We start from the raw sequence: 19539 nt of genomic DNA on the forward strand, positions 1-19539 counted from the left end.
TGTGGTGGTTACAGTGACATCATGCAGTTTGTGCTTTGACCTCCAGAGGGCGACAAATCAGCACAGACAGAGAGCTCCATTCAAACTTTGCTGCCATCAGGAATAATTCTTCAAATATAATCATCAGTGTTTGAGCAGTTATGATATCAGGGACAATCTAGACATGTGTGACAATACTGAACATGTCACATGACACACCTCAAACATCATGTGATCCACTCTCAGTCTGCACTTTCATTCATGACTTCAACAGGTTGAAATGAGCTTTGAAGAAACATTCAGTGAAATAAATCTTTCATGGATTCATGTGAGCAGCAGATGAACTTTGTACCAACAACATCTTCAATAACAGAGTCTGAATGAAGCTCAGGTGTTGATGCTGCTCACTGATTGGACGCTTGGTTTCAGCTCTGCTCTCAGTCTTTACTGCACAGGTGAAGGTAGAAAGTGTGACTGGATCTATAGACTGGAAACAGAGAAACATGCTGAACATTTGAAGCTTTGCAGCAGAAATGTTCATGTTACAAATACAGCAGAGCTGATCTGGGATCAGTGTGTTCACACCTGCAGCTACAACAAGGTTTCATGTCTCCACACGTCAGCATGTGAACTTTACTCTGACTCAGTCTGAGCAGTCAGACGGCATATTTTTAAAGTTAACACATCAGCACACACAGAGCTGAGCCCCTCCCACCTGTGCTGAGTTTCAGGTGGAGCCCCGCCTCCTTCCAGGAAGCAGCTCACCTGTGTGTCGTGTTTAGTGTCCAGGTGTGGAGTGGAGCTTGTTGTTGGTGTGTGAAGAAACTGTAAGTTTGCTTTGTTTCCTCCTTTAACAGTTTGTCTTTAGGAACTTTACTGTTTGTTCAGCTCGTGTTTGATTTCTTCACACAACAAACTGTGTGTGTTTGTATTTCCGGTCTCTCCATTAAAGTCAGTGTGTAATGTTTCCTGGCTAACATCAGCTGTGTGCAGCTTAGTTCAGCACAAATCTGCCGCTCCATAGTTCACGGTAACGGACTCACAGCTGGACCAACGAGGCCGAGTGTGTCCGCCACTCTGAGCTACGTTCGTGTTTGTGTACTTGTAGTTTGTACTTTGAGTTCACTCAGAGCCCACAGAGGACGCAGCGTACGTGATGACGTCACAGCCCTTTACCTCCTTTACTGTCACTGTGATTAATATTTACACACGAGACACCTGCAGAGCTCTGACGCTGAGCTAGCACACAGCATGCTAACACTAAGCTAACGCTAAGCTAACCTAGAACCCAGAGTGAGGTTAAAGCTGAGTAAACACTGACCCCAGACCAGCACCGTGATTTGATTTTGATTTTATTGATTAGCATTCAAATATCTCAGTGAAAACAGAACAAAAATCGACCATAAAGCAAGTAAGCATGAGACAAGGCTAATCAAAAGGTATTGGCTGAAGCATTTGCTTATTACGCCAACCCTTTTCACAAAATATCTTTTTGCATGCAGCTCCTGTACACAGGGCCTGAAGCAAATAAGAAAACAAAGCAAAAACCAAACAAACAAACAAGAAAAAAAAACTTTCCACCTTAGATAAGTAACTACATCAAAGCAAAAGAATCAAGAGGTTGTTTTTTTTTTTTTTTTTTGCTCTTTTCATTCTTGATTTATATATTTTTCTAATACTCTATTTTTAAACATGTTTTTAAACAAGGAAAATGAACTACACCTTTTTAAATCCCTGTCAGAACTATTCCACAGGTTACCTCCTCTAACAGAAACACATCTCTGCTTTATATTTGTCCTTATCTTGTTTTTTTTAAAGAAATCTCTTCCCCTTAAGTCATATTGACTCTCTCTGACTTTGAACAGCTTCTGAGTACTGGGGCAAAGCAAGTTATTTTGTGCTTTATACATTATCTGTGCCATTTTATATTCAACTAAATCATAAAATTTCAGGGTATTCAGATTAATAAACAAAATGTTAGTTGGTTCTATATAGTTTGATTGGTTTATAATTCTTATAGCTCTTTTTTGTAACTTGAAAATAGGAAGAGTGTTCGTTTTATATGCATTACCCCATATCTCCAGACAGTAAGTCATATATGGAAGCAACAGAGTACAATAAAGTGTGTATAATGATTTTTTGTTCAGGACATGCTTTGTTTTATAGAGAATAGCAATGTTTTTTGACATTTTTGTTTTCACATTGATAAAGTGAGCTGCTGCTGCTGAACTTGAACAGGTAACAAAGTGATGAGCAGTCAGGCTGCAGGTTTCTACCTGTTCATGTTTCTACAGTAGAATCACTTTGAAGTGTCTTTGTGCTGTTTCATCTTTGATTTGTGTTCATAAACACTCAGAGAAACATCACGTGACCTCATCAGGATCTGTGTTGGTGTGTGGGGCTGTACCTCAGCTTTATGTTGTTACATGCTCATTTGTTCATTTTACACAGTAACATCAAAGTAATGTTATGAGGAGTAATGAAGTAACGTACTCCATTACTTTTAATCAAAGTGTTCTGTGTAATATGTGTAATAATGACTGTTTTGAGTAATGACCAACACTGATCACAACAAAGAGGAAATGCCTCCAACATGCACAAACATTTGAGCCACAACATGCAGTTAATGTGCACAAATGTCTTTGATATGCTGCTCAGTGATGGTGGTGACTGTCAGAGCAGAGCTACTGAGAATCAATAAGTAATATCAATGATGGGATCAGAATCACTAAATTCTTCTCATCCCTGTCAGTATCATACATGTGCTGTATAATGTGATAAATGTAGAGGTGCTGGCTGTTCTCTCACTCTGCTGTTTAGCTGTAAAGGACGCCTCCTTGCCTTTGTCTCATTCATGACCTTTAATAGTCTCTTCTAACATGCAGAGATCTGTATGATCTGTTTCATAGAGTCTAACCAGCCTGTACAGGTAACAACAACAGTCACTGCATCACTGACACACAAACGTCATCTCTGTCAATAACAACATTCATACATGGAATAAAAACACATCAGTGGATCATTGCTGGAGCTGATGTTTGTGCTCCTGGTGCAAAGGCTCTCAGTTTCCTCCTTGAAATAACATCAGTGGTGGGTCAGCGACATGCTTTCTTTCCCTCTCAGGTTTAAATATCTGGGACTCTCCACCGTTTGGTTTTAGAGCTGAAGAAGCTTCTCAGATGAAACGTCTTCCAGAAACTTAAAGACGTCTCTTTTCTCTCCAAGCTCCTTAGATCACATGACCTGGATGACTGAACCTACAGACATATTGACCTGGTTTCATGGTCACATGACAGGTCAGAGGTCAGCGACTGTAACTCAGTTACTCCTGTTAATGTGAACTCACTGAGTGTTTGTGGTTTACCTCTCAGACTGACTGAAGATGATGATGGAGGAAGAGGAGGACAGAGCAGAGTCTGCAGGGTCCAGCTGTCCGTCTGTGAGGAGCGACTGGTCCAAAGGTCGACCTCCACACTTCAGTGGTGAACCTGGAGCAACGAGGTCAGAGAGCTGTGATGACTCCTTTACATGTTTGTGTTTCCTGGATAAATATGACCTGAAACATCCTCAGATTGTTACAAAGATTCATTAAAAAGAAAACAATGAAAGAGAAAAGATCCAAATGTTCGACTTGGTCATTTGCTGTTTGAGGACAGTGATGCTCATATCTGTGGGGAAAGTGTGACCTGAGTGGGTTCATGTTTGTCTTTAAAGAACAGAGCTGCTCTGATTCTCTTTGTGTCTGATCTGTTAAACAGTCTGAGAGGTCACACAGAGACCCAGCAGCTAAAGCCTGGATCATACTGGCTGCTGTTACTCCATCAGGACAACACTGAACCACAGTGGTGTGGATGTAGTGGATAAATCCCACCATACTGATGCTCAGAGTTAACCACAGGGAACAAAACCAGATGTTACCTTCAGATTGTGACCTTTGGAGTGGACGATGCAGATTTCAATAGAGAATAAATGTTGTTTTTCAGCTGTGAAGAAAGAATCTAATTTTCTGAACTTAAGAATTTATGATGCTGGAAACAACATGGAGACTATAACACAACATTTCCACTGTGTTCATAGAATGAATGTAAAACTGTCAGACATTCATTAAATATGCAAAATGTCTACAGAAGCATCAGAGGGTCAGACGTGAAGCACTCAGTGATTTTGATCAAATGACTCATCAGTTATTGATCTGTACTACACTGATCTACCACGTTAGTAAAGATGGTGTTCTGGTGGTGGAGGGAGACTCGGATCATGTTCTGGTTGTGGAGCAGTGATCTGCTGATGGTTCAGTTTGATGAGCTTCTTCAAAATCATCCCTGACATCACCACTGAAAGGACGTCCATGAAAACAGACTGAAAATTACTGATATGTTCACAATCTGAGAGTTTAAAACTTGACAGACTTGATTCAGATGAAGTTATTTGAGCAGAAACTCCTGGATCTTTATCCTGTGTTGATCTAATCCTTCATGGTTCCTCCACAGAGTGGAGCAGCAGAGCTCAGAGGTTCCCAGTGGTCAGTCTGCCCAGCAGCATCAAACACAGCTGGACTCCATATTTATGGTCTGTACATGTACAACAACTACTTTAATATTAATAATAATGCATTTATTTATAGGTCCCTTTCAGAACACCAAGGACTCTGTGGACTAAATGACCAAAAGAAAACAAACTTTGAAATCAGACGGTGCAAATGTGATCACAGGGAAACGTTTTAAACATCGAGGCTTTAAACAGAAACCAAAGTGAAACAGTTTGTAGTCGAGATCAGTGGGGATGAAGCTGAATAACTGTTTCTTCAATAACTTTGAGCAATAAATGACAAATATGATGGAAATTAGCAGCATTAGCACTTACTAATGATGTTAGTCGACACTCGGCTGTATTGAGACGACCACATTAGGTGGTCCTCAACTGTAATGGAAACCAGTGGATCCAGTCCAGTCGTGGTGACCTGTGGTGAGTCGATCTGAGCAGCTACTAATGGAAACAGGGCCATAGATGTGTTTGTGCTTAATAACAGTGAATCACATGAGTTTTACATTACAGTTAAAATCTCATGTTGTTTGTTAAAGTGTGCAGTTCAGGGTGTGTTACTAAAACACTTTCCAAAGACCCAGCCCCCATAAAAAGCAGCCAATCAGCTTCTAAGAGTTACACACCCACACATATCTATCAGGTTAACTCTGGTCTAACACACTTGGATTTAGCTTGAAGAGTGTTTCTGTACGAGGACTGAAAATGATTTAATAAGCAGCCAATGTCCAAAGAACAACTTTGACACACCTTCATAAACCTGCAGAGCAAAGAAAAACTAGCTGAAAGTCTGGCTGCTCTTATGAAAAGTACAGAGAAATTATGGGTCGCTCAACACTTGTGCACAATATAGGAGTTTAAATAAATCTAAAGAATAACTCGAAGTCCTACAATCATACTGATAAAGTCATCTACAGCTAACTATCCAAGTGGATTTGTTTAAGACAGCTCCATCTGCTGGTGGCCCTCTGCAGGTGCATGAAAGGGGCGTGTTTATAGTGAAAGTAGTAGAGAAAGTAAACCCCACGGGAAGGAGGAGGACTCTCAGCAGCTTCCAGCTCATATTCAGACATTTGACTTCTCACTGAAAGCAGCAAGTTTGAGTGTCTGTACCTTAGTTAGAAGAGATAACATGTCAGTAGTAATTAGAGTTGATTGAGCAATGCTGCCCTTGTAATGTAGTTTATGATTTTTATGGACAAGTCCAGTTTTTCTGTAGAGCCTCTCAAGTTGGTGACAGCAGCAGTGGAAGTTCACGTGTAAACCAGAGCAGCAAATCAGGTCCAAATGTGTTGTTCACAGTGAGTGGGATCATCATTGGCTGCTATGTTAACCTCCTGCAGCAGGATGTCTTTGGTCAGAGAATGGATAGATCACGAAGTCATTGTTGAGTTTAGGGAGACAGTAGACAGTTGGAGGAGGTTCAGCCAGTTGACACACAGTAGATAAAATAACTGAAGGCAGGAGCAGACACCTGTATGACTTTCCACCTCTCACATAGATTATTTCCCTGGGCAGCGCCACAGGGCTGGTAGATGTAAACAAAGCTGGAGGAGAGGATTGATTCATCTGAGAAAAGTCACAGAGTTGTGTCTTGATGCTCAATCATCCAGGTACGTAAATCCCAAAAAGCTTGATTCTGTTCATCTGGATGTTTTCAGTGGGAGAAACGTTTCATCATCATCAGGTGACTTCTTCAGTCTCAGCTGGCTGCAGGTTTCAATCTCATAAACAGGACATTTGTATGACTGAAACCAGCCCACTGAAGGAACAATGGGCTGGGAGGTCAGTTCATTGATCATTGGTACGCATATTGTCAGGACCATTGATCAATGGTTGTTGATCAATGTTCATGAGTCCAGTTCACAGAGAGCTGGGGAATGGCTGCAATCACAGCATGTAAGATGGTGACAGTTGTACCCTTAGGCCCCTCCTCCATTCAGAGATGGTCTTTCCTTTTCACATAAATGGCCTCCTTGACTCCGCCCTCAAACCAGCGTTCACATTTACTCAGGACCTTCTTGATGTGAAGTTCTTCTGCTTCGCTGGCTGCTGTGTCTGTGGGGATGGTGTTTGTTCTGTGTTGTAGTGTCCTGATGACGCCCAGTTTGTGCCCCAGTGGATGATGAGAGTCAAACCTTAAATACTGATCTGTATGTGTAAACAGAGTGAACCTTTAAGACCAGTTGTCTGTACGATCAACTCAGTCACCTGAAACATCTCCAAGTTTCTGGCTTTGATCATCAACCTGTTGGTAGTTCAGCTCTGAACACCAGTGAAATGTTTCTCCCACTGAAATCGCTGCATTCATATGAACAGAATCAACGCTTTGGGATCATGGAGTTGTGGACAAAGTCTCAGTTAATCAGATAAAGTCAAACTTATAATTGGTAAAGAGTTCGTGGATGATATGCCCCTTGATGGTAAAGAAGTGGATGTTGTGTGGACTAAAGTTCAGAGTGGTGGGTCATTCATAAATATTCTGTTCCAGCTGCTGGAGGACAACATCATCACTTTTGTGAAGAACGAGCTGAAGAAGATCCAGAAGGCTCTGAATCCAAATAAGCCCCAGTGCTTGGGGTTTCAGAGGGAGGATTATGAGCAGAGGAGCAGCAGAGAGGCATTTGTGAAGATCACAGTGGACTTCCTGAGGAGAATGAAGCAGGAGGAGCTGGCTGACCGTCTGCAGAGACGTAAGAGGATTTATCTAAAGGTTTAAGCTGCTGGATAAATGAGACACTTGTGACACCAGTGTGTTCAGTCATTTCTCAGTGGGTCAGAAATTGTCATCAGCATTTTGTAAAATATGATTGTTAAAGTTGTATTTTTATTATTATTATTCAGAACTTCCAGCTGCTGTTTGTCATCGTAACCTTAAGTCTAAGCTGAAGAAGAAGTTCCAGTGTGTGTTTGAGGGCATCGCTAAAGCAGGAAACCCAACCCTCCTGAATCAGATCTACACAGAGCTCTACATCACAGAGGGAGGGACTGCAGAGGTCAATGATGAACATGAGGTCAGACAGATTGAAACAGCATCCAGGAAACCAGACAGACCAGAAACAACCATCAGACAAGAAGACATCTTTAAAGCCTCACCTGGAAGAGACGAACCAATCAGAACAGTGCTGACAAAGGGAGTGGCTGGCATTGGGAAAACAGTCTTAACACAGAAATACAGCCTGGACTGGGCTGAAGACAAAGCCAACCAGGACATCCAGTTCATATTTCCATTCACTTTCAGAGAGCTGAATGTGCTGAAAGAGGAAAAGTTCAGCTTGGTGGGACTTGTTCATCACTTCTTTACTGAAACCAAAGAAGCAGGAATCTGCAGCTTTGAAGACTTCCAGGTTGTGTTCATCTTTGATGGTCTGGATGAGTGTCGACTTCCTCTGGACTTCCACAAAACTACAATCCTAACTGACCCTAGAAAGTCCACCTCAGTGGATGTGCTGCTGATAAACCTCATCAGGGGGAAACTGCTTCCCTCTGCTTGCCTCTGGATAACCACACGACCTGCAGCAGCCAATCAGATCCCTCCTGACTGTGTTGGCATGGTGACAGAGGTCAGAGGGTTCACTGACCCACAGAAGGAGGAGTACTTCAGGAAGAGATTCAGAGATGAGGAGCAGGCCAGCAGGATCATCTCCCACATCAAGACATCACGAAGCCTCCACATCATGTGTCACATCCCAGTCTTCTGCTGGATCACTGCTACAGTTCTGGAGGATGTGCTGGAAACCAGAGAGGGAGGACAGCTGCCCAAGACCCTGACTGAGATGTACATCCACTTCCTGGTGGTTCAGGCCAAAGTGAAGAAGGTCAAGTATGATGGAGGAGCTGAGACAGATCCACACTGGAGTCCAGAGAGCAGGAAGATGATTGAGTCTCTGGGAAAACTGGCTTTTGATCAGCTGCAGAAAGGAAACCTGATCTTCTATGAATCAGACCTGACAGAGTGTGGCATCGATATCAGAGCAGCCTCAGTGTACTCAGGAGTGTTCACACAGATCTTTAAAGAGGAGAGAGGACTGTACCAGGACAAGGTGTTCTGCTTCATCCATCTGAGTGTTCAGGAGTTTCTGGCTGCTCTTCATGTCCATCTGACCTTCATCAACTCTGGACTCAATCTGCTGGAACAACAACAAACAACATCCAAGAAGTCTGAAACAGGAGAATCTGCAAAGAAACACTTCTACCAGAGTGCTGTGAACAAGGCCTTACAGAGTCCAAATGGACACCTGGACTTGTTCCTCCGCTTCCTCCTGGGTCTTTCCCTGCAGACCAATCAGACTCTCCTACGAGCCCTGATGACACAGACAGGAAGTAGCTCACTGACCAATCAGGAAACAGTCCAGTACATCAAGGAGAAGCTCAGTAAGAATCTGTCTGCAGAGAAAAGCATCAATCTGATCCACTGTCTGAATGAACTGAATGATCGTTCTCTAGTGGAGGAGATCCAACAGTCCCTGAGATCAGGAAGTCTCTCCACAGATGAACTGTCTCCTGCTCAGTGGTCAGCTCTGGTCTTCATCTTACTGTCATCAGAAGAAGATCTGGATGAGTTTGACTTCAAGAAATACTCTGCTTCAGAGGAGGCTCTTCTGAGAATGCTGCCAGTGGTCAAAGCCTCCAACAAAGCTCTGTGAGTAAACATGTTGTCATCGCTTCATTGTTAAAATCATGGGAAATAAATCAGAAATGCTGAGTTCAAAGAGCACTGTAACTTTTTTTAAAATAGTAAATTAAATGATCATCAGTCACTCGGTAAATATATGGTAGTTTTAATGTTTCACTCCAGCATTTCTAAAACACACTTTGTTCTGTAACTCTTATCAAAGGACAATCCAGACCCAGCCTATAAGAACATGAGCTCTGATGCTTCAGCCCCTCTGACAGGTTTATTATCCTCAGCTTGTTCATTTGTCTCCAACTCCAGGAGTTTGGTTGTTTTATTCTAAAGCACAAACTTCACCTGCCAGACTTCACCTACATCTTTTTCTGATGTTCATAATTTAAGTTCAAGTTTGTATCTCACTTTCAGTGCACACCCTCCCTTTTTAAATATAAATCTCTGCTGTGCTGTCATGTTTTCATCCTGTATGGAGGGAGAAACTCGGTCTTCATTACTGAAATTGCCTCTAAGGTCGTGTTTCTTGTCAGTAACCATATGTAACTGTAAGGCTTCCATAACCAGTGTTATCACAGAATTACAGTGGGTTCACTCTGGGTCCTCTACAGTTTCTTCCCACTGTCCACAGACATGCAGTTAGGTTACCTGGTGATCTAAACTTCATGCAGGTGTGAGTGAGAGTGGTTGTCTGTCCCTCTGTGGGCTTAGTGGAAGAGACTGGATGGATCTCTGCTTTGTCTTTGATATATGCTGACAGCAAACATTCTCCATGAAGTCTGCATTTCAGCTCATCTCCTTTATACACACCTTTAACAGGAAGAGTTTTATACAGCTAGTGTTTAAAATCCAGTGTTCTTCACAATACACAGGTAATGAGCATGATTATTGAATTACTAAAATTTTCTAAAATAATTGTTTTAGTTAATATTGTATGACAGTGTACACAGAATTATTAGCTCAGTAGGCAGAGTGGTCGCCCCATGATCATAAGGTCAGGGGTCGAATCCACCGAATAGTTACCTTGTGGTACCCCTGAGCAAGGTACCATCAAGGTACCAATCATGTGCACTGGACTGGTAGTACTCATAGTCTCATAGGTTTAAATAAATTTTTAAAAAAAAGGGTTCAACATATAAACAAATTTAATTTGATCACATATATTGTTTGTTTTTTTTGTTGTGGTTTTTTCCCTTTCTCTCTCAGACTGAGCAGCTGTAACGTCTCAGAGAAAGGCTGTGAAAATTTGCTGTCAGTGGTCAGCTCCCAGTCCTGTAGTCTGAGAGAGCTGGACCTGAGTACCAACAGCCTGAAGGCTTCAGCAGTAAAGCTTCTGTCTGCTGCAGTGGAGAGTCCACATGCCAAACTGAATGTTCTGAGGTCAGATCAATTTGTATTATGTTTAGTTCTGTTTGTTTATGTGTTTGATGTTTGTTTTTGTTTATGTCTTTATCCAGTTATCCTTGTTTCATAGCATTTTTATTCATTTCAAAGTTAAACGGAAGTTTTACTAACCTGCTCAGCACAAGACAATAAGCTATTGCACCCTGATTACACTTTAACAACAATCTTTATTCATGTTTTTATCTTCAGACTTAACATCTGTGAACTCTCAGAGGAAAACTGTGAAGCTCTGTCCTCAGTTCTCAGCTCGCAGTCCTCTAGTCTGACAGAGCTGGACCTGAGTATCAGAAAGCTGCAGGATTCAGGAGTGAAGCTTCTGTCTGCTGGACTACAACGTTTAAACTGTAAACTGAATACTCTGAGGTCAGATCAGAAAACATTTAGTTTTTAGAATTATTAATTAAAGTTCATACATATGATGTTGTATCTTAGTATGTTTATGTTTCCTTTAAAAATAGAAAGTCAACATTTAATGTTGTGAAATGTATTAACAAACTCTACATGAGTACTTGTTTTATAGATTGTCTTTTATTTTTCAGACTGAGTGGCTGTAACCTGTCAGAGAGAAGCTGTGAAGCTCTGTCCTCAGTCCTCAGCTCCCAGTCCTCCAGTCTGAGAGAGCTGGACCTGAGTAACTCTGACCTGCAGGATTCAGGAGTGAAGCTTTTCCACAGATGATCATTTGAAATGTGACTTATATTATTGTATAAACATGTAACTTTTACAGCTGTCAAGTGAACTTTTATTTACATTTGAGTGGATAATTGGACTCTGAATTACTAAAAGTTGTTATAGTCATGTCTCTGTTTATTTAAAAAAAAACTTCATGCACTGCCTAATTTAAAGATTTAGGCTCCTTTGGGCCCATAATATATATATTTGATTTCTTTGTGAATGAAATTAGGAGGATATTGGCGACTGCTGATTGGCTCGCTGTTTGTTTTTTATTCACAGTACTTAATTTTAAAGGCTGATTTCTCAAAATGAGATGTTTATCTTTTCTTCTACAACACGTGGAGCCACCAAATCTTCTTGCTTGATTTATTCATTACAGTTTGATTTAAAGAATATTAGACTCGTAACATAATAAATATATTTATTTCACTTCTTCTTGAGAGAAAGAAAGGGATGACTGGGTGAGCTCCAGTGGTTCATCCCAGCAGAGAGAGCGGCACACTGGGCTGCAAATGATCACAGTAGTAATGGCCATAGTTTGATAAAACAAGCAGTCTTACCCTGTAGATAATACAGGGTTCTGGTGCCAATGTGGGGGAGGGGAGTCGCCCGGTACTAACTACATACTACTAACTACCTCATCCAGATGTCTTCCCTACTAAACCTGATAAGAAGTAACTGCAGTAGCCTTATAGGTCAAATCAGTTTCACCTGTTAAAGTTAGCTCCACTATTAATTAGGGGTGGGGGAAAAAATCGATACTGTGTAGTATCGTGATATTTTGTTTGCTAATAATGTATCGATACAGGGACAGCAGAAATCGATATTTTGTTACAAACAATTTTTTCTCTGAAGTCAACATGCTCTGGAGTCAGAGCATGTTGACTTCAGAGCATGTTGATCCTTTTTCTGAGCAACAATCCTGACATTCCTTCACTGTCCAAATGTGTTTAACTTTTTTTTTGGCAGCAATAAACATGACAGTTTACTTATTTTAATTTAAGACATGTTTAATTTTAATTAAGTTTGAAACTTTTTTATTTAATGTAAAATTATATATTTTTTTAAATTTACTTTCAAATTCTTCAGTTGCTGAAGGGGCTGCATAGTTTTCATAAATTGCATAGTTCAGAATAGCTATAATTGTACCAGATGGTTGCATTCAGTTAAGTTGGACTAGACTGTAATACAAACCGTTCAGTTTGTCAACAATAAAACTGACTGAAATGAGAGAAAGACTGAGTGTGAGACTTTGATATTAGATAAAATGAATATTGATAAAGTTTACCTTTATGTGCAGAATTTAAATATCGCAAAATATTTTAAAAAATCGCAATAATATCGTATCGTGCGTTAAGTATTGTGATAATATCGTATCGCGAGTTGTATGGTGATTCCCACCTCTACTATTAATGGTGTCACTTGTTATTTCTGGGATGAGTTTAGTAGCCTGAACAGCTGCTTAAAGGAAAGTAATTAAATAATAAAAATAACCTAAGTCCGGGGGAACCTGCAAGAGCTGTTTGCACAAAGAATAATGCTCAGACTTTGAGGTTTTATCGTTTTACACAAGGTTTAAAAATGAATGTCCACAATTGAATTGCAGAAATTGTTATTGAGCTAATACTGATGTAGTTGTTATCTTTGGTAAGGAGAGGTTGGAGGAAGGATGAGCACAGTCAGGCCTAAAGATGCTCTTAATAATAATAATGGATTGCATTTATATAGCGCTTTTCGAGACCCTCAAAGACCCTTTACAATCCCACTACAGGGAGTGCAGAATTATTAGGCAAGTTGTATTTTTGAGGAATAATTTTATTATTGAACAACAACCATGTTCTCAATGAACCCAAAAAACTCATTAATATCAAAGCTGAATGTTTTTGGAAGTAGTTTTTAGTTTGTTTTTAGTTTTAGCTATTTTAGGGGGATATCTGTGTGTGCAGGTGACTATTACTGTGCAGAATTATTAGGCAACTTAACAAAAAACAAATATATACCCATTTCATTTATTTATTTTTACCAGTGACACCAATATAACATCTCCACATTCACAAATATACATTTCTGACATTCAAAAACAAATCAGCGACCAATATAGCCACCTTTCTTTGCAAGGACACTCAAAAGCCTGCCATCCATGGATTCTGTCAGTGTTTTGATCTGTTCACCATCAACATTGCGTGCAGCAGCAACCACAGCCTCCCAGACACTGTTCAGAGAGGTGTACTGTTTTCCCTCCTTGTAAATCTCACATTTGATGATGGACCACAGGTTCTCAATGGGGTTCAGATCAGGTGAACAAGGAGGCCATGTCATTAGTTTTTCTTCTTTTATACCCTTTCTTGCAGCCACGCTGTGGAGTACTTGGACGCGTGTGATGGAGCATTGTCCTGCATGAAAATCATGTTTTTCTTGAAGGATGCAGACTTCTTCCTGTACCACTGCTTGAAGAAGGTGTCTTCCAGAAACTGGCAGTAGGACTGGGAGTTGAGCTTGACTCCATCCTCAACCCGAAAAGGCCCCACAAGCTCATCTTTGATGATACCAGCCCAAACCAGTACTCCACCTCCACCTTGCTGGCGTCTGAGTGGGACTGGAGCTCTCTGCCCTTTACCAATCCAGCCACGGGCCCATCCATCTGGCCCATCAAGACTCACTCTCATTTCATCAGTCCATAAAACCTTAGAAAAACCAGTCTTGAGATATTTCTTGGCCCAGTCTTGACGTTTCAGCTTGTGTGTCTTGTTCAGTGGTGGTCGTCTTTCAGCCTTTCTTACCTTGGCCATGTCTCTGAGTATTGCACACCTTGTGCTCTTGGGCACTCCAGTGATGTTGCAGCTCCAAAATATGGCCAAACTGGTGGCAAGTGGCATCTTGGCAGCTGCACGCTTGACTTTTCTCAGTTCATGGGCAGTTATTTTGTGCCTTGGTTTTTCCACACGCTTCTTGCGACCCTGTTGACTATTTTGAATGAAACGCTTGATTGTTCGATGATCACACTTCAGAAGCTTTGCAATTTTGAGACTGCTGCATCCCTCTGCAAGATATCTCACTGTTTTTGACTTTTCTGAGCCTGTCAAGTCCTTCTTTTGACCCATTTTGCCAAAGGAAAGGACGTTACCTAATAATTATGCACACCTGATATAGGGTGTTGATGTCATTAGACCACACCCCTTCTCATTACAGAGATGCACATCACCTAATATGCTTAATTGGTAGTAGGCTTTCGAGCCTATACAGCTTGGAGTAAGACAACATGCATGAAAAAGATGATGTGGACAAAATACTCATTTGCCTAATAATTCTGCACTCCCTGTATTCATTCACTCTCACATTCACACACTGGTGGAGGTAAGCTACAGTTGTAGTGGTAGGTTAGGTTTTGCCCAAGGACAAAATGACCAAGACAGAGAGAGCTGGCTCATCAGACAGACAAGCTCATCTTGTAACCTACTGGTTCGGTGGTCAGCACACCAGCTGACTAGCGAACCGGCTAACTAGCACACCAGCTAACTAGCACACCGGCTAAATAGCAAATCAGCTAACTAGCAGACCAGCTAACGGCAGCCACAAGCTGAAGGACGATTAAATGTAGTGGAGATATCAGAGATGACACTGGTGTGTCCGATTCACTCTTTAGCACTCTGGTCACTCCGGTGTGTCAGCCAGAACACCACTGAAGGCCAAATGATCCCAGCATGTGGAATAAAGAGCTTAAGGTTTGGTTTGAGACACTTTATTCTTTCACTGATTGATTCTTGCGGCTGTGATCATGTGTGTGGTTTCTTACAAAAAGGAAGTACACAATACAAATACATGACAAATAAGATGAATAGATAAGTTACATATCCAGTTATATGTACGTACATCAGTATAGCTAATATAGCCATATATAAGGACAAAGATCACAGTACTATAATGCAGTAATGTTAAACACAAAGGTGTATATCTACATAAATCTGTCCTATCAGTGATCAGGGTACTGTAGTATACTTCCACTACATAAACTATAGAAACTAAACGACATTAGTGTGACTTTAAGTTACCATCAGTACAGACGAACTGATGGTAGTTGTACAAAATAAAGGCATTGCAATTATTGTGAAGGGCTTCCGGTTAAACTAAGATCAGCTGATTACCTCATAACAAATTGTTTGCTATAGAACGCAGCTCCCACTCTTCATTAATATCATGTACTGTAACTCCCAAGTAACCATGGTTACCCAGCCACGCCCAGTAGTCTCCAGAGAGACCAACAGCTGGTGCACGTTGTAACGCCGTGGCTTTCATAGTCTCTCCTTTTTCTACAGCTCATGTGTTCTTCTTGTGATGGTGCGTCTTGAGGGAGGCTCATACATGCCGTCATTTGTTGATCCTAAGAACGTTCCTCAGACCGACTTCTTCAACAACACTAATCAGCCTGCAGTTTGTAGCTACTCACTTCACTGTGGTGTTTGTTAGCTTGTCTTTCTTTGGTTTTATCCTGACTCCTCCCACAAGCTGATCCTACGTAGTCTGCCCAAGCCTCCCACCTCTGTTTGTTTGGGTGGTTTGTTTGCTGCCATCAACAGCGTGTAATGCATTTAAGTGATACTTCAGACATGAAGTACTGCGACAATAAAAAACTCAACTTTGCTTAAAAATAACTTTAGTTGTATCAACACTGCCCTCTGGAATAATTAGACTTTGGTGACAAACTGATGTGATCTCCATGTTTCCTTTGTTGGACTGTGGGCGAGTGTCAGAACTGAATGTACTGAGTAACATGTGGAGTTTAAATATGTGTCAGTTCCAGTTTTAGAGCTCTAAAGTGCAGCTATCATGTTAGGAATATGTTAGGAATAGACAGGAACACTGAGCACACTGAGGTCAAATCTTTATTTATCCAGTTCATCTGTAGGCTGAGCTCAGTCCATCCATTTAGTGAAATGATGTTTAAAGGTCTCCTTGTTCTGTGAGCGTGCACAGATCCTGAAGCAGAAAGCCTGGGTTAACAGAGAAATGATCATCACTGTGATGATGCTCACCATCTCTGACTGGGATTTGAGGTTTTGTCAAAGCAGCAAAGAAAGCCTGGCTATGTTGGACTGGGTGTGGAAGCAGCTCCCAGTTTGAGTTCAGGCGACAGACACCCTCTCTACTTTGACGATCAGCTTCAAACTTTCCTTTTTGATAAAACTTATAGTTAGAGCTGGATCAGGTGACCCTGAACCATCACTTAGTTATGCTGCTATAGAGATGGATAACAGATGGATTGTTGTTTTGTGTGTCTGCAGTCTGTCAGGCTGTCTGATCACAGAGGAAGGCTGTACTTCTCTGGCCTCAGCTCTGAGCTCCAACCCCTCCCATCTGAGAGAGCTGGACCTGAGCTACAATCATCCAGGTGATTCAGGAATGAAGCTGCTCTCGGCTGGACTGAAGGATCCAGGCTGGAGACTGGACACTCTCAGGTATGGAGAGAATGTCTGATATAGGAGGAAGAGCTGGAATCATTTCCTGTGTCTTTCACTCACTTCCTGTTTGTTTCCTGCAGATGAGACATGAACAATCACACATGCAGGAATATTTTCAGGGACAGACACACTAGTCTAGCTAGTCTAGTACATGGATATTTATGTAGGGGGTCTTCAAGGAGTCTGTTTGCAGGAACATTAATGATAACTGATAAGTCATGTTGAGAGTTTCATTAAAAGTAGACTTACAGTTAGGTAATATTTGGACAGAGACAACATTTTGTAACTTTAGATACAAGTATCAGCCATGTGTGTGTTTCCCATGCTGTATGTCCACAGTCACAGTGACAGTCAGTGACACTGACAGAAGGATGAAACAAGGCTGTGAATCATTTCAGTCTGTGTGTGTGACAAAGAGGCAGACAGGAGCAGCTAACATTTGGAAATGGAAGCTTACTGGAAACACTACATTCACGGCTGAATTCACAATAGATTTGTTCTCAAGTGCACATTTAGCAGCTAATGCTAATACTGTTTTCCCTTTGCTTTCTACAGCAGCTATTGCTAAGTAGGCCACTTTGCTCCGCTAAGGATTTGTGTGACCATGATGGAGACTCTGATAAGCTAATGCTGCTAAGCTAATGCTGTTTATGGGCCCTGTTAGAATCAATATTTCATTCTCATTCTGTTGTTTGAGAACAATATTAACGTTTCACATCATTATAACACAAGAGAAAAGGGTATTGGCATTAGCTACTAGTGCTTATTCACCTCAAATTACCTTTAGCTGCTAATGGCAGCCTACTTAGCATTAACTCCTCACTAATATAATGCTAATTTACATCAAATTAGCATTAACTGCTCATATTGTTATAAGGAAAGAGAAAACGGTATTAGCATTTGCTGCTAATAATTATTCACCCCTAATTAGAATAAGCCGCTAAAAGCAGCCAACTTAGCATTAATTCCTCACTTTGTTGTTACCCAACGGAAAAGAGTATTAGTATTAGCTACTATCATTTTTAATAAGTAAGAGAAAACAGTATTAGCAGTAGCGCATAATGCTAATTCACGTCAACGTAGTATTAGTTAATAATGGCAGCCTACTTAGCATTAACTGCTCACTAATATAATGCTAATTCGCATCAAATTAGCATTAGCTGCTCAAGTTGTTATAAGGGAAAAGAGAAAACGGTATTAGTATTAGCTGCTAATAATTATTCACCCCTAATTAGAGTTAGCCCCTAATGGCAGTCTACTTAGCATTAACTCCTGACATTGTTATAATGCAGGGGAAAAGAGTTACCATTATCGGATAATGCTAATTCTCATCAAATTAGCATTAGTTAATAACGGTAGACTTCATATCATTAGCTGCTGTCATTCTTACAAAGCAAACAGTATGAGCATTAGCTGTTAATCCTTTTTCATCTAAAATTAGAATTAGCCACTAATGGCGTATTGTTAAAAAGTAAGAAAAAACATTGTTAGCATAAGCGGATAATGCTAATTCATCTCAAATTAGTATTAGCTAATAATGGCACCTGCTTAGCATTAGCTGGTCACATTGTTATAAGGCAAGAGGTGCAGGAACAGTCTGTGGAGCAAGAGACACCATACTTCTTACTCCTCTCAAAGGGAACAAGGTGGGATTTTACATCTTTTAGAAGTTTCTCAAACGTGATTATCAGCAGAGATCTCATTTCAACTGATTTAACTTATTGATTCATTCCATATTACTGGTTTATTTCCCAATCTTCTCACCCCCCAAAGAGATCGGGCACTAAGAGAAATCAGTCTGTAATCCTACAAGAAAAATCTGTGAAAAGAAAATGTTTTATTGTTCTTCTGCTTCTTTTATCTGGAAATGTGCAACCTAATCCCGGTCCAGACTGCAAATGCTTAAGTACTCCTTGTGATTTCAAAACTCGAACAGGTCTTGGTATCACTCATTTAAATGTCAGAAGTCTTCTTCCCAAACTTGATTTTGTGAAAATTTGGATGAAAGAGTTAGATACTGATATTCTTATATTATCAGAAACCTGGCTTACTAAATCAATTACTGACAAAGACATTGCAATAACGGGCTATAATCTTTTCCGTTGCGACCGCCCCAGAAAGGGTGGCGGTGTTGCAATTTATGTAAAAAGCAAATTCCATGTTACTGTCGATTCATCGGTATCTGTTTGTAAGCAGTTTGAACTTCTTGCCCTCAAACTCCAACTTTTCAAGGGCTATTTTATTACCATTGTGGGCTGTTATAGACCCCCCTCAGCTAGTAGTGAGGCTTTAGTTTCACTTAGTGAAAAACTATCTACTTTAGATTTTAATGAAATTGTGCTGGCCGGAGATTTCAACTGGGACTGGTTGTCCTCTGCCTCAGACAGTTTTAAATCCATGTGTGATTCATATAATCTCACACAACTAATTTACAGCACAACTCGTCCAAATCTTAAATGCCCAGAAAAGTCATCACTTATTGATTTATTTTTAACTAATATGCCGTATAAATATTCTCACACTGGGGTTTTCGCAAATGATATCAGTGACCACTGTGTGGTAGCTGTAGTCAGGCAATCGAAGCTCCCAAAATCAAGGCCACAGATAGCTTTTAAACGAGATTTTAAGCATTTCTGTGAGCAAGCTTTCTTTCATGATTTATGGGACTATAACTGGAGTAGAATCTACCTGATAACTGATCTTGAGCTGGCATGGAATTATTTTTATGATACTTTTATCAAAATTATAAATAAACATGCCCCTATCCGCAAATTTAGAGTAAAATGCAGAAACAACCCTTGGTTTTCTCTTCAGCTCTCTAGTCTACTCAAAAAAAGGGATGCTGCCTGGGCTAAG

General features: G+C 40.7%; 1 protein-coding gene across 1 annotated transcript; it reads left to right on the forward strand.

Annotated features, from left to right (window-relative positions):
- Window positions 1-4904: 4904 nt before the first annotated feature.
- Window positions 4905-11200, forward strand: LOC145422853 (protein NLRC3-like). The gene is made up of 3 exons (XM_080294719.1): window positions 4905-4944; window positions 7366-9163; window positions 10355-11200. Exons 1-3 carry the CDS (start codon window positions 4905-4907, stop codon window positions 10620-10622), a joined length of 2106 nt encoding a protein of 701 aa, XP_080150845.1. The 3' UTR covers window positions 10623-11200.
- Window positions 11201-19539: the final 8339 nt, after the last annotated feature.

The sequence above is a fragment of the Astatotilapia calliptera genome, chromosome 3 (genome assembly GCF_964374335.1).
Source record: "Astatotilapia calliptera chromosome 3, fAstCal68.1, whole genome shotgun sequence".
Taxonomy (NCBI): domain Eukaryota; kingdom Metazoa; phylum Chordata; class Actinopteri; order Cichliformes; family Cichlidae; genus Astatotilapia; species Astatotilapia calliptera.

Bases quoted from the DNA above. Each gene is read 5' to 3' on its own strand.
- LOC145422853 (XM_080294719.1), top strand. From the start codon at position 4,905: ATGGAAACCAGTGGATCCAGTCCAGTCGTGGTGACCTGTG. The intron at 4,945-7,365 runs GTGAGTCGATCT...ATTATTATTCAG, and splicing joins TCCAGTCGTGGTGACCTGTG to AACTTCCAGCTGCTGTTTGT. The intron at 9,164-10,354 runs GTGAGTAAACAT...TTTCTCTCTCAG, and splicing joins AAAGCCTCCAACAAAGCTCT to ACTGAGCAGCTGTAACGTCT.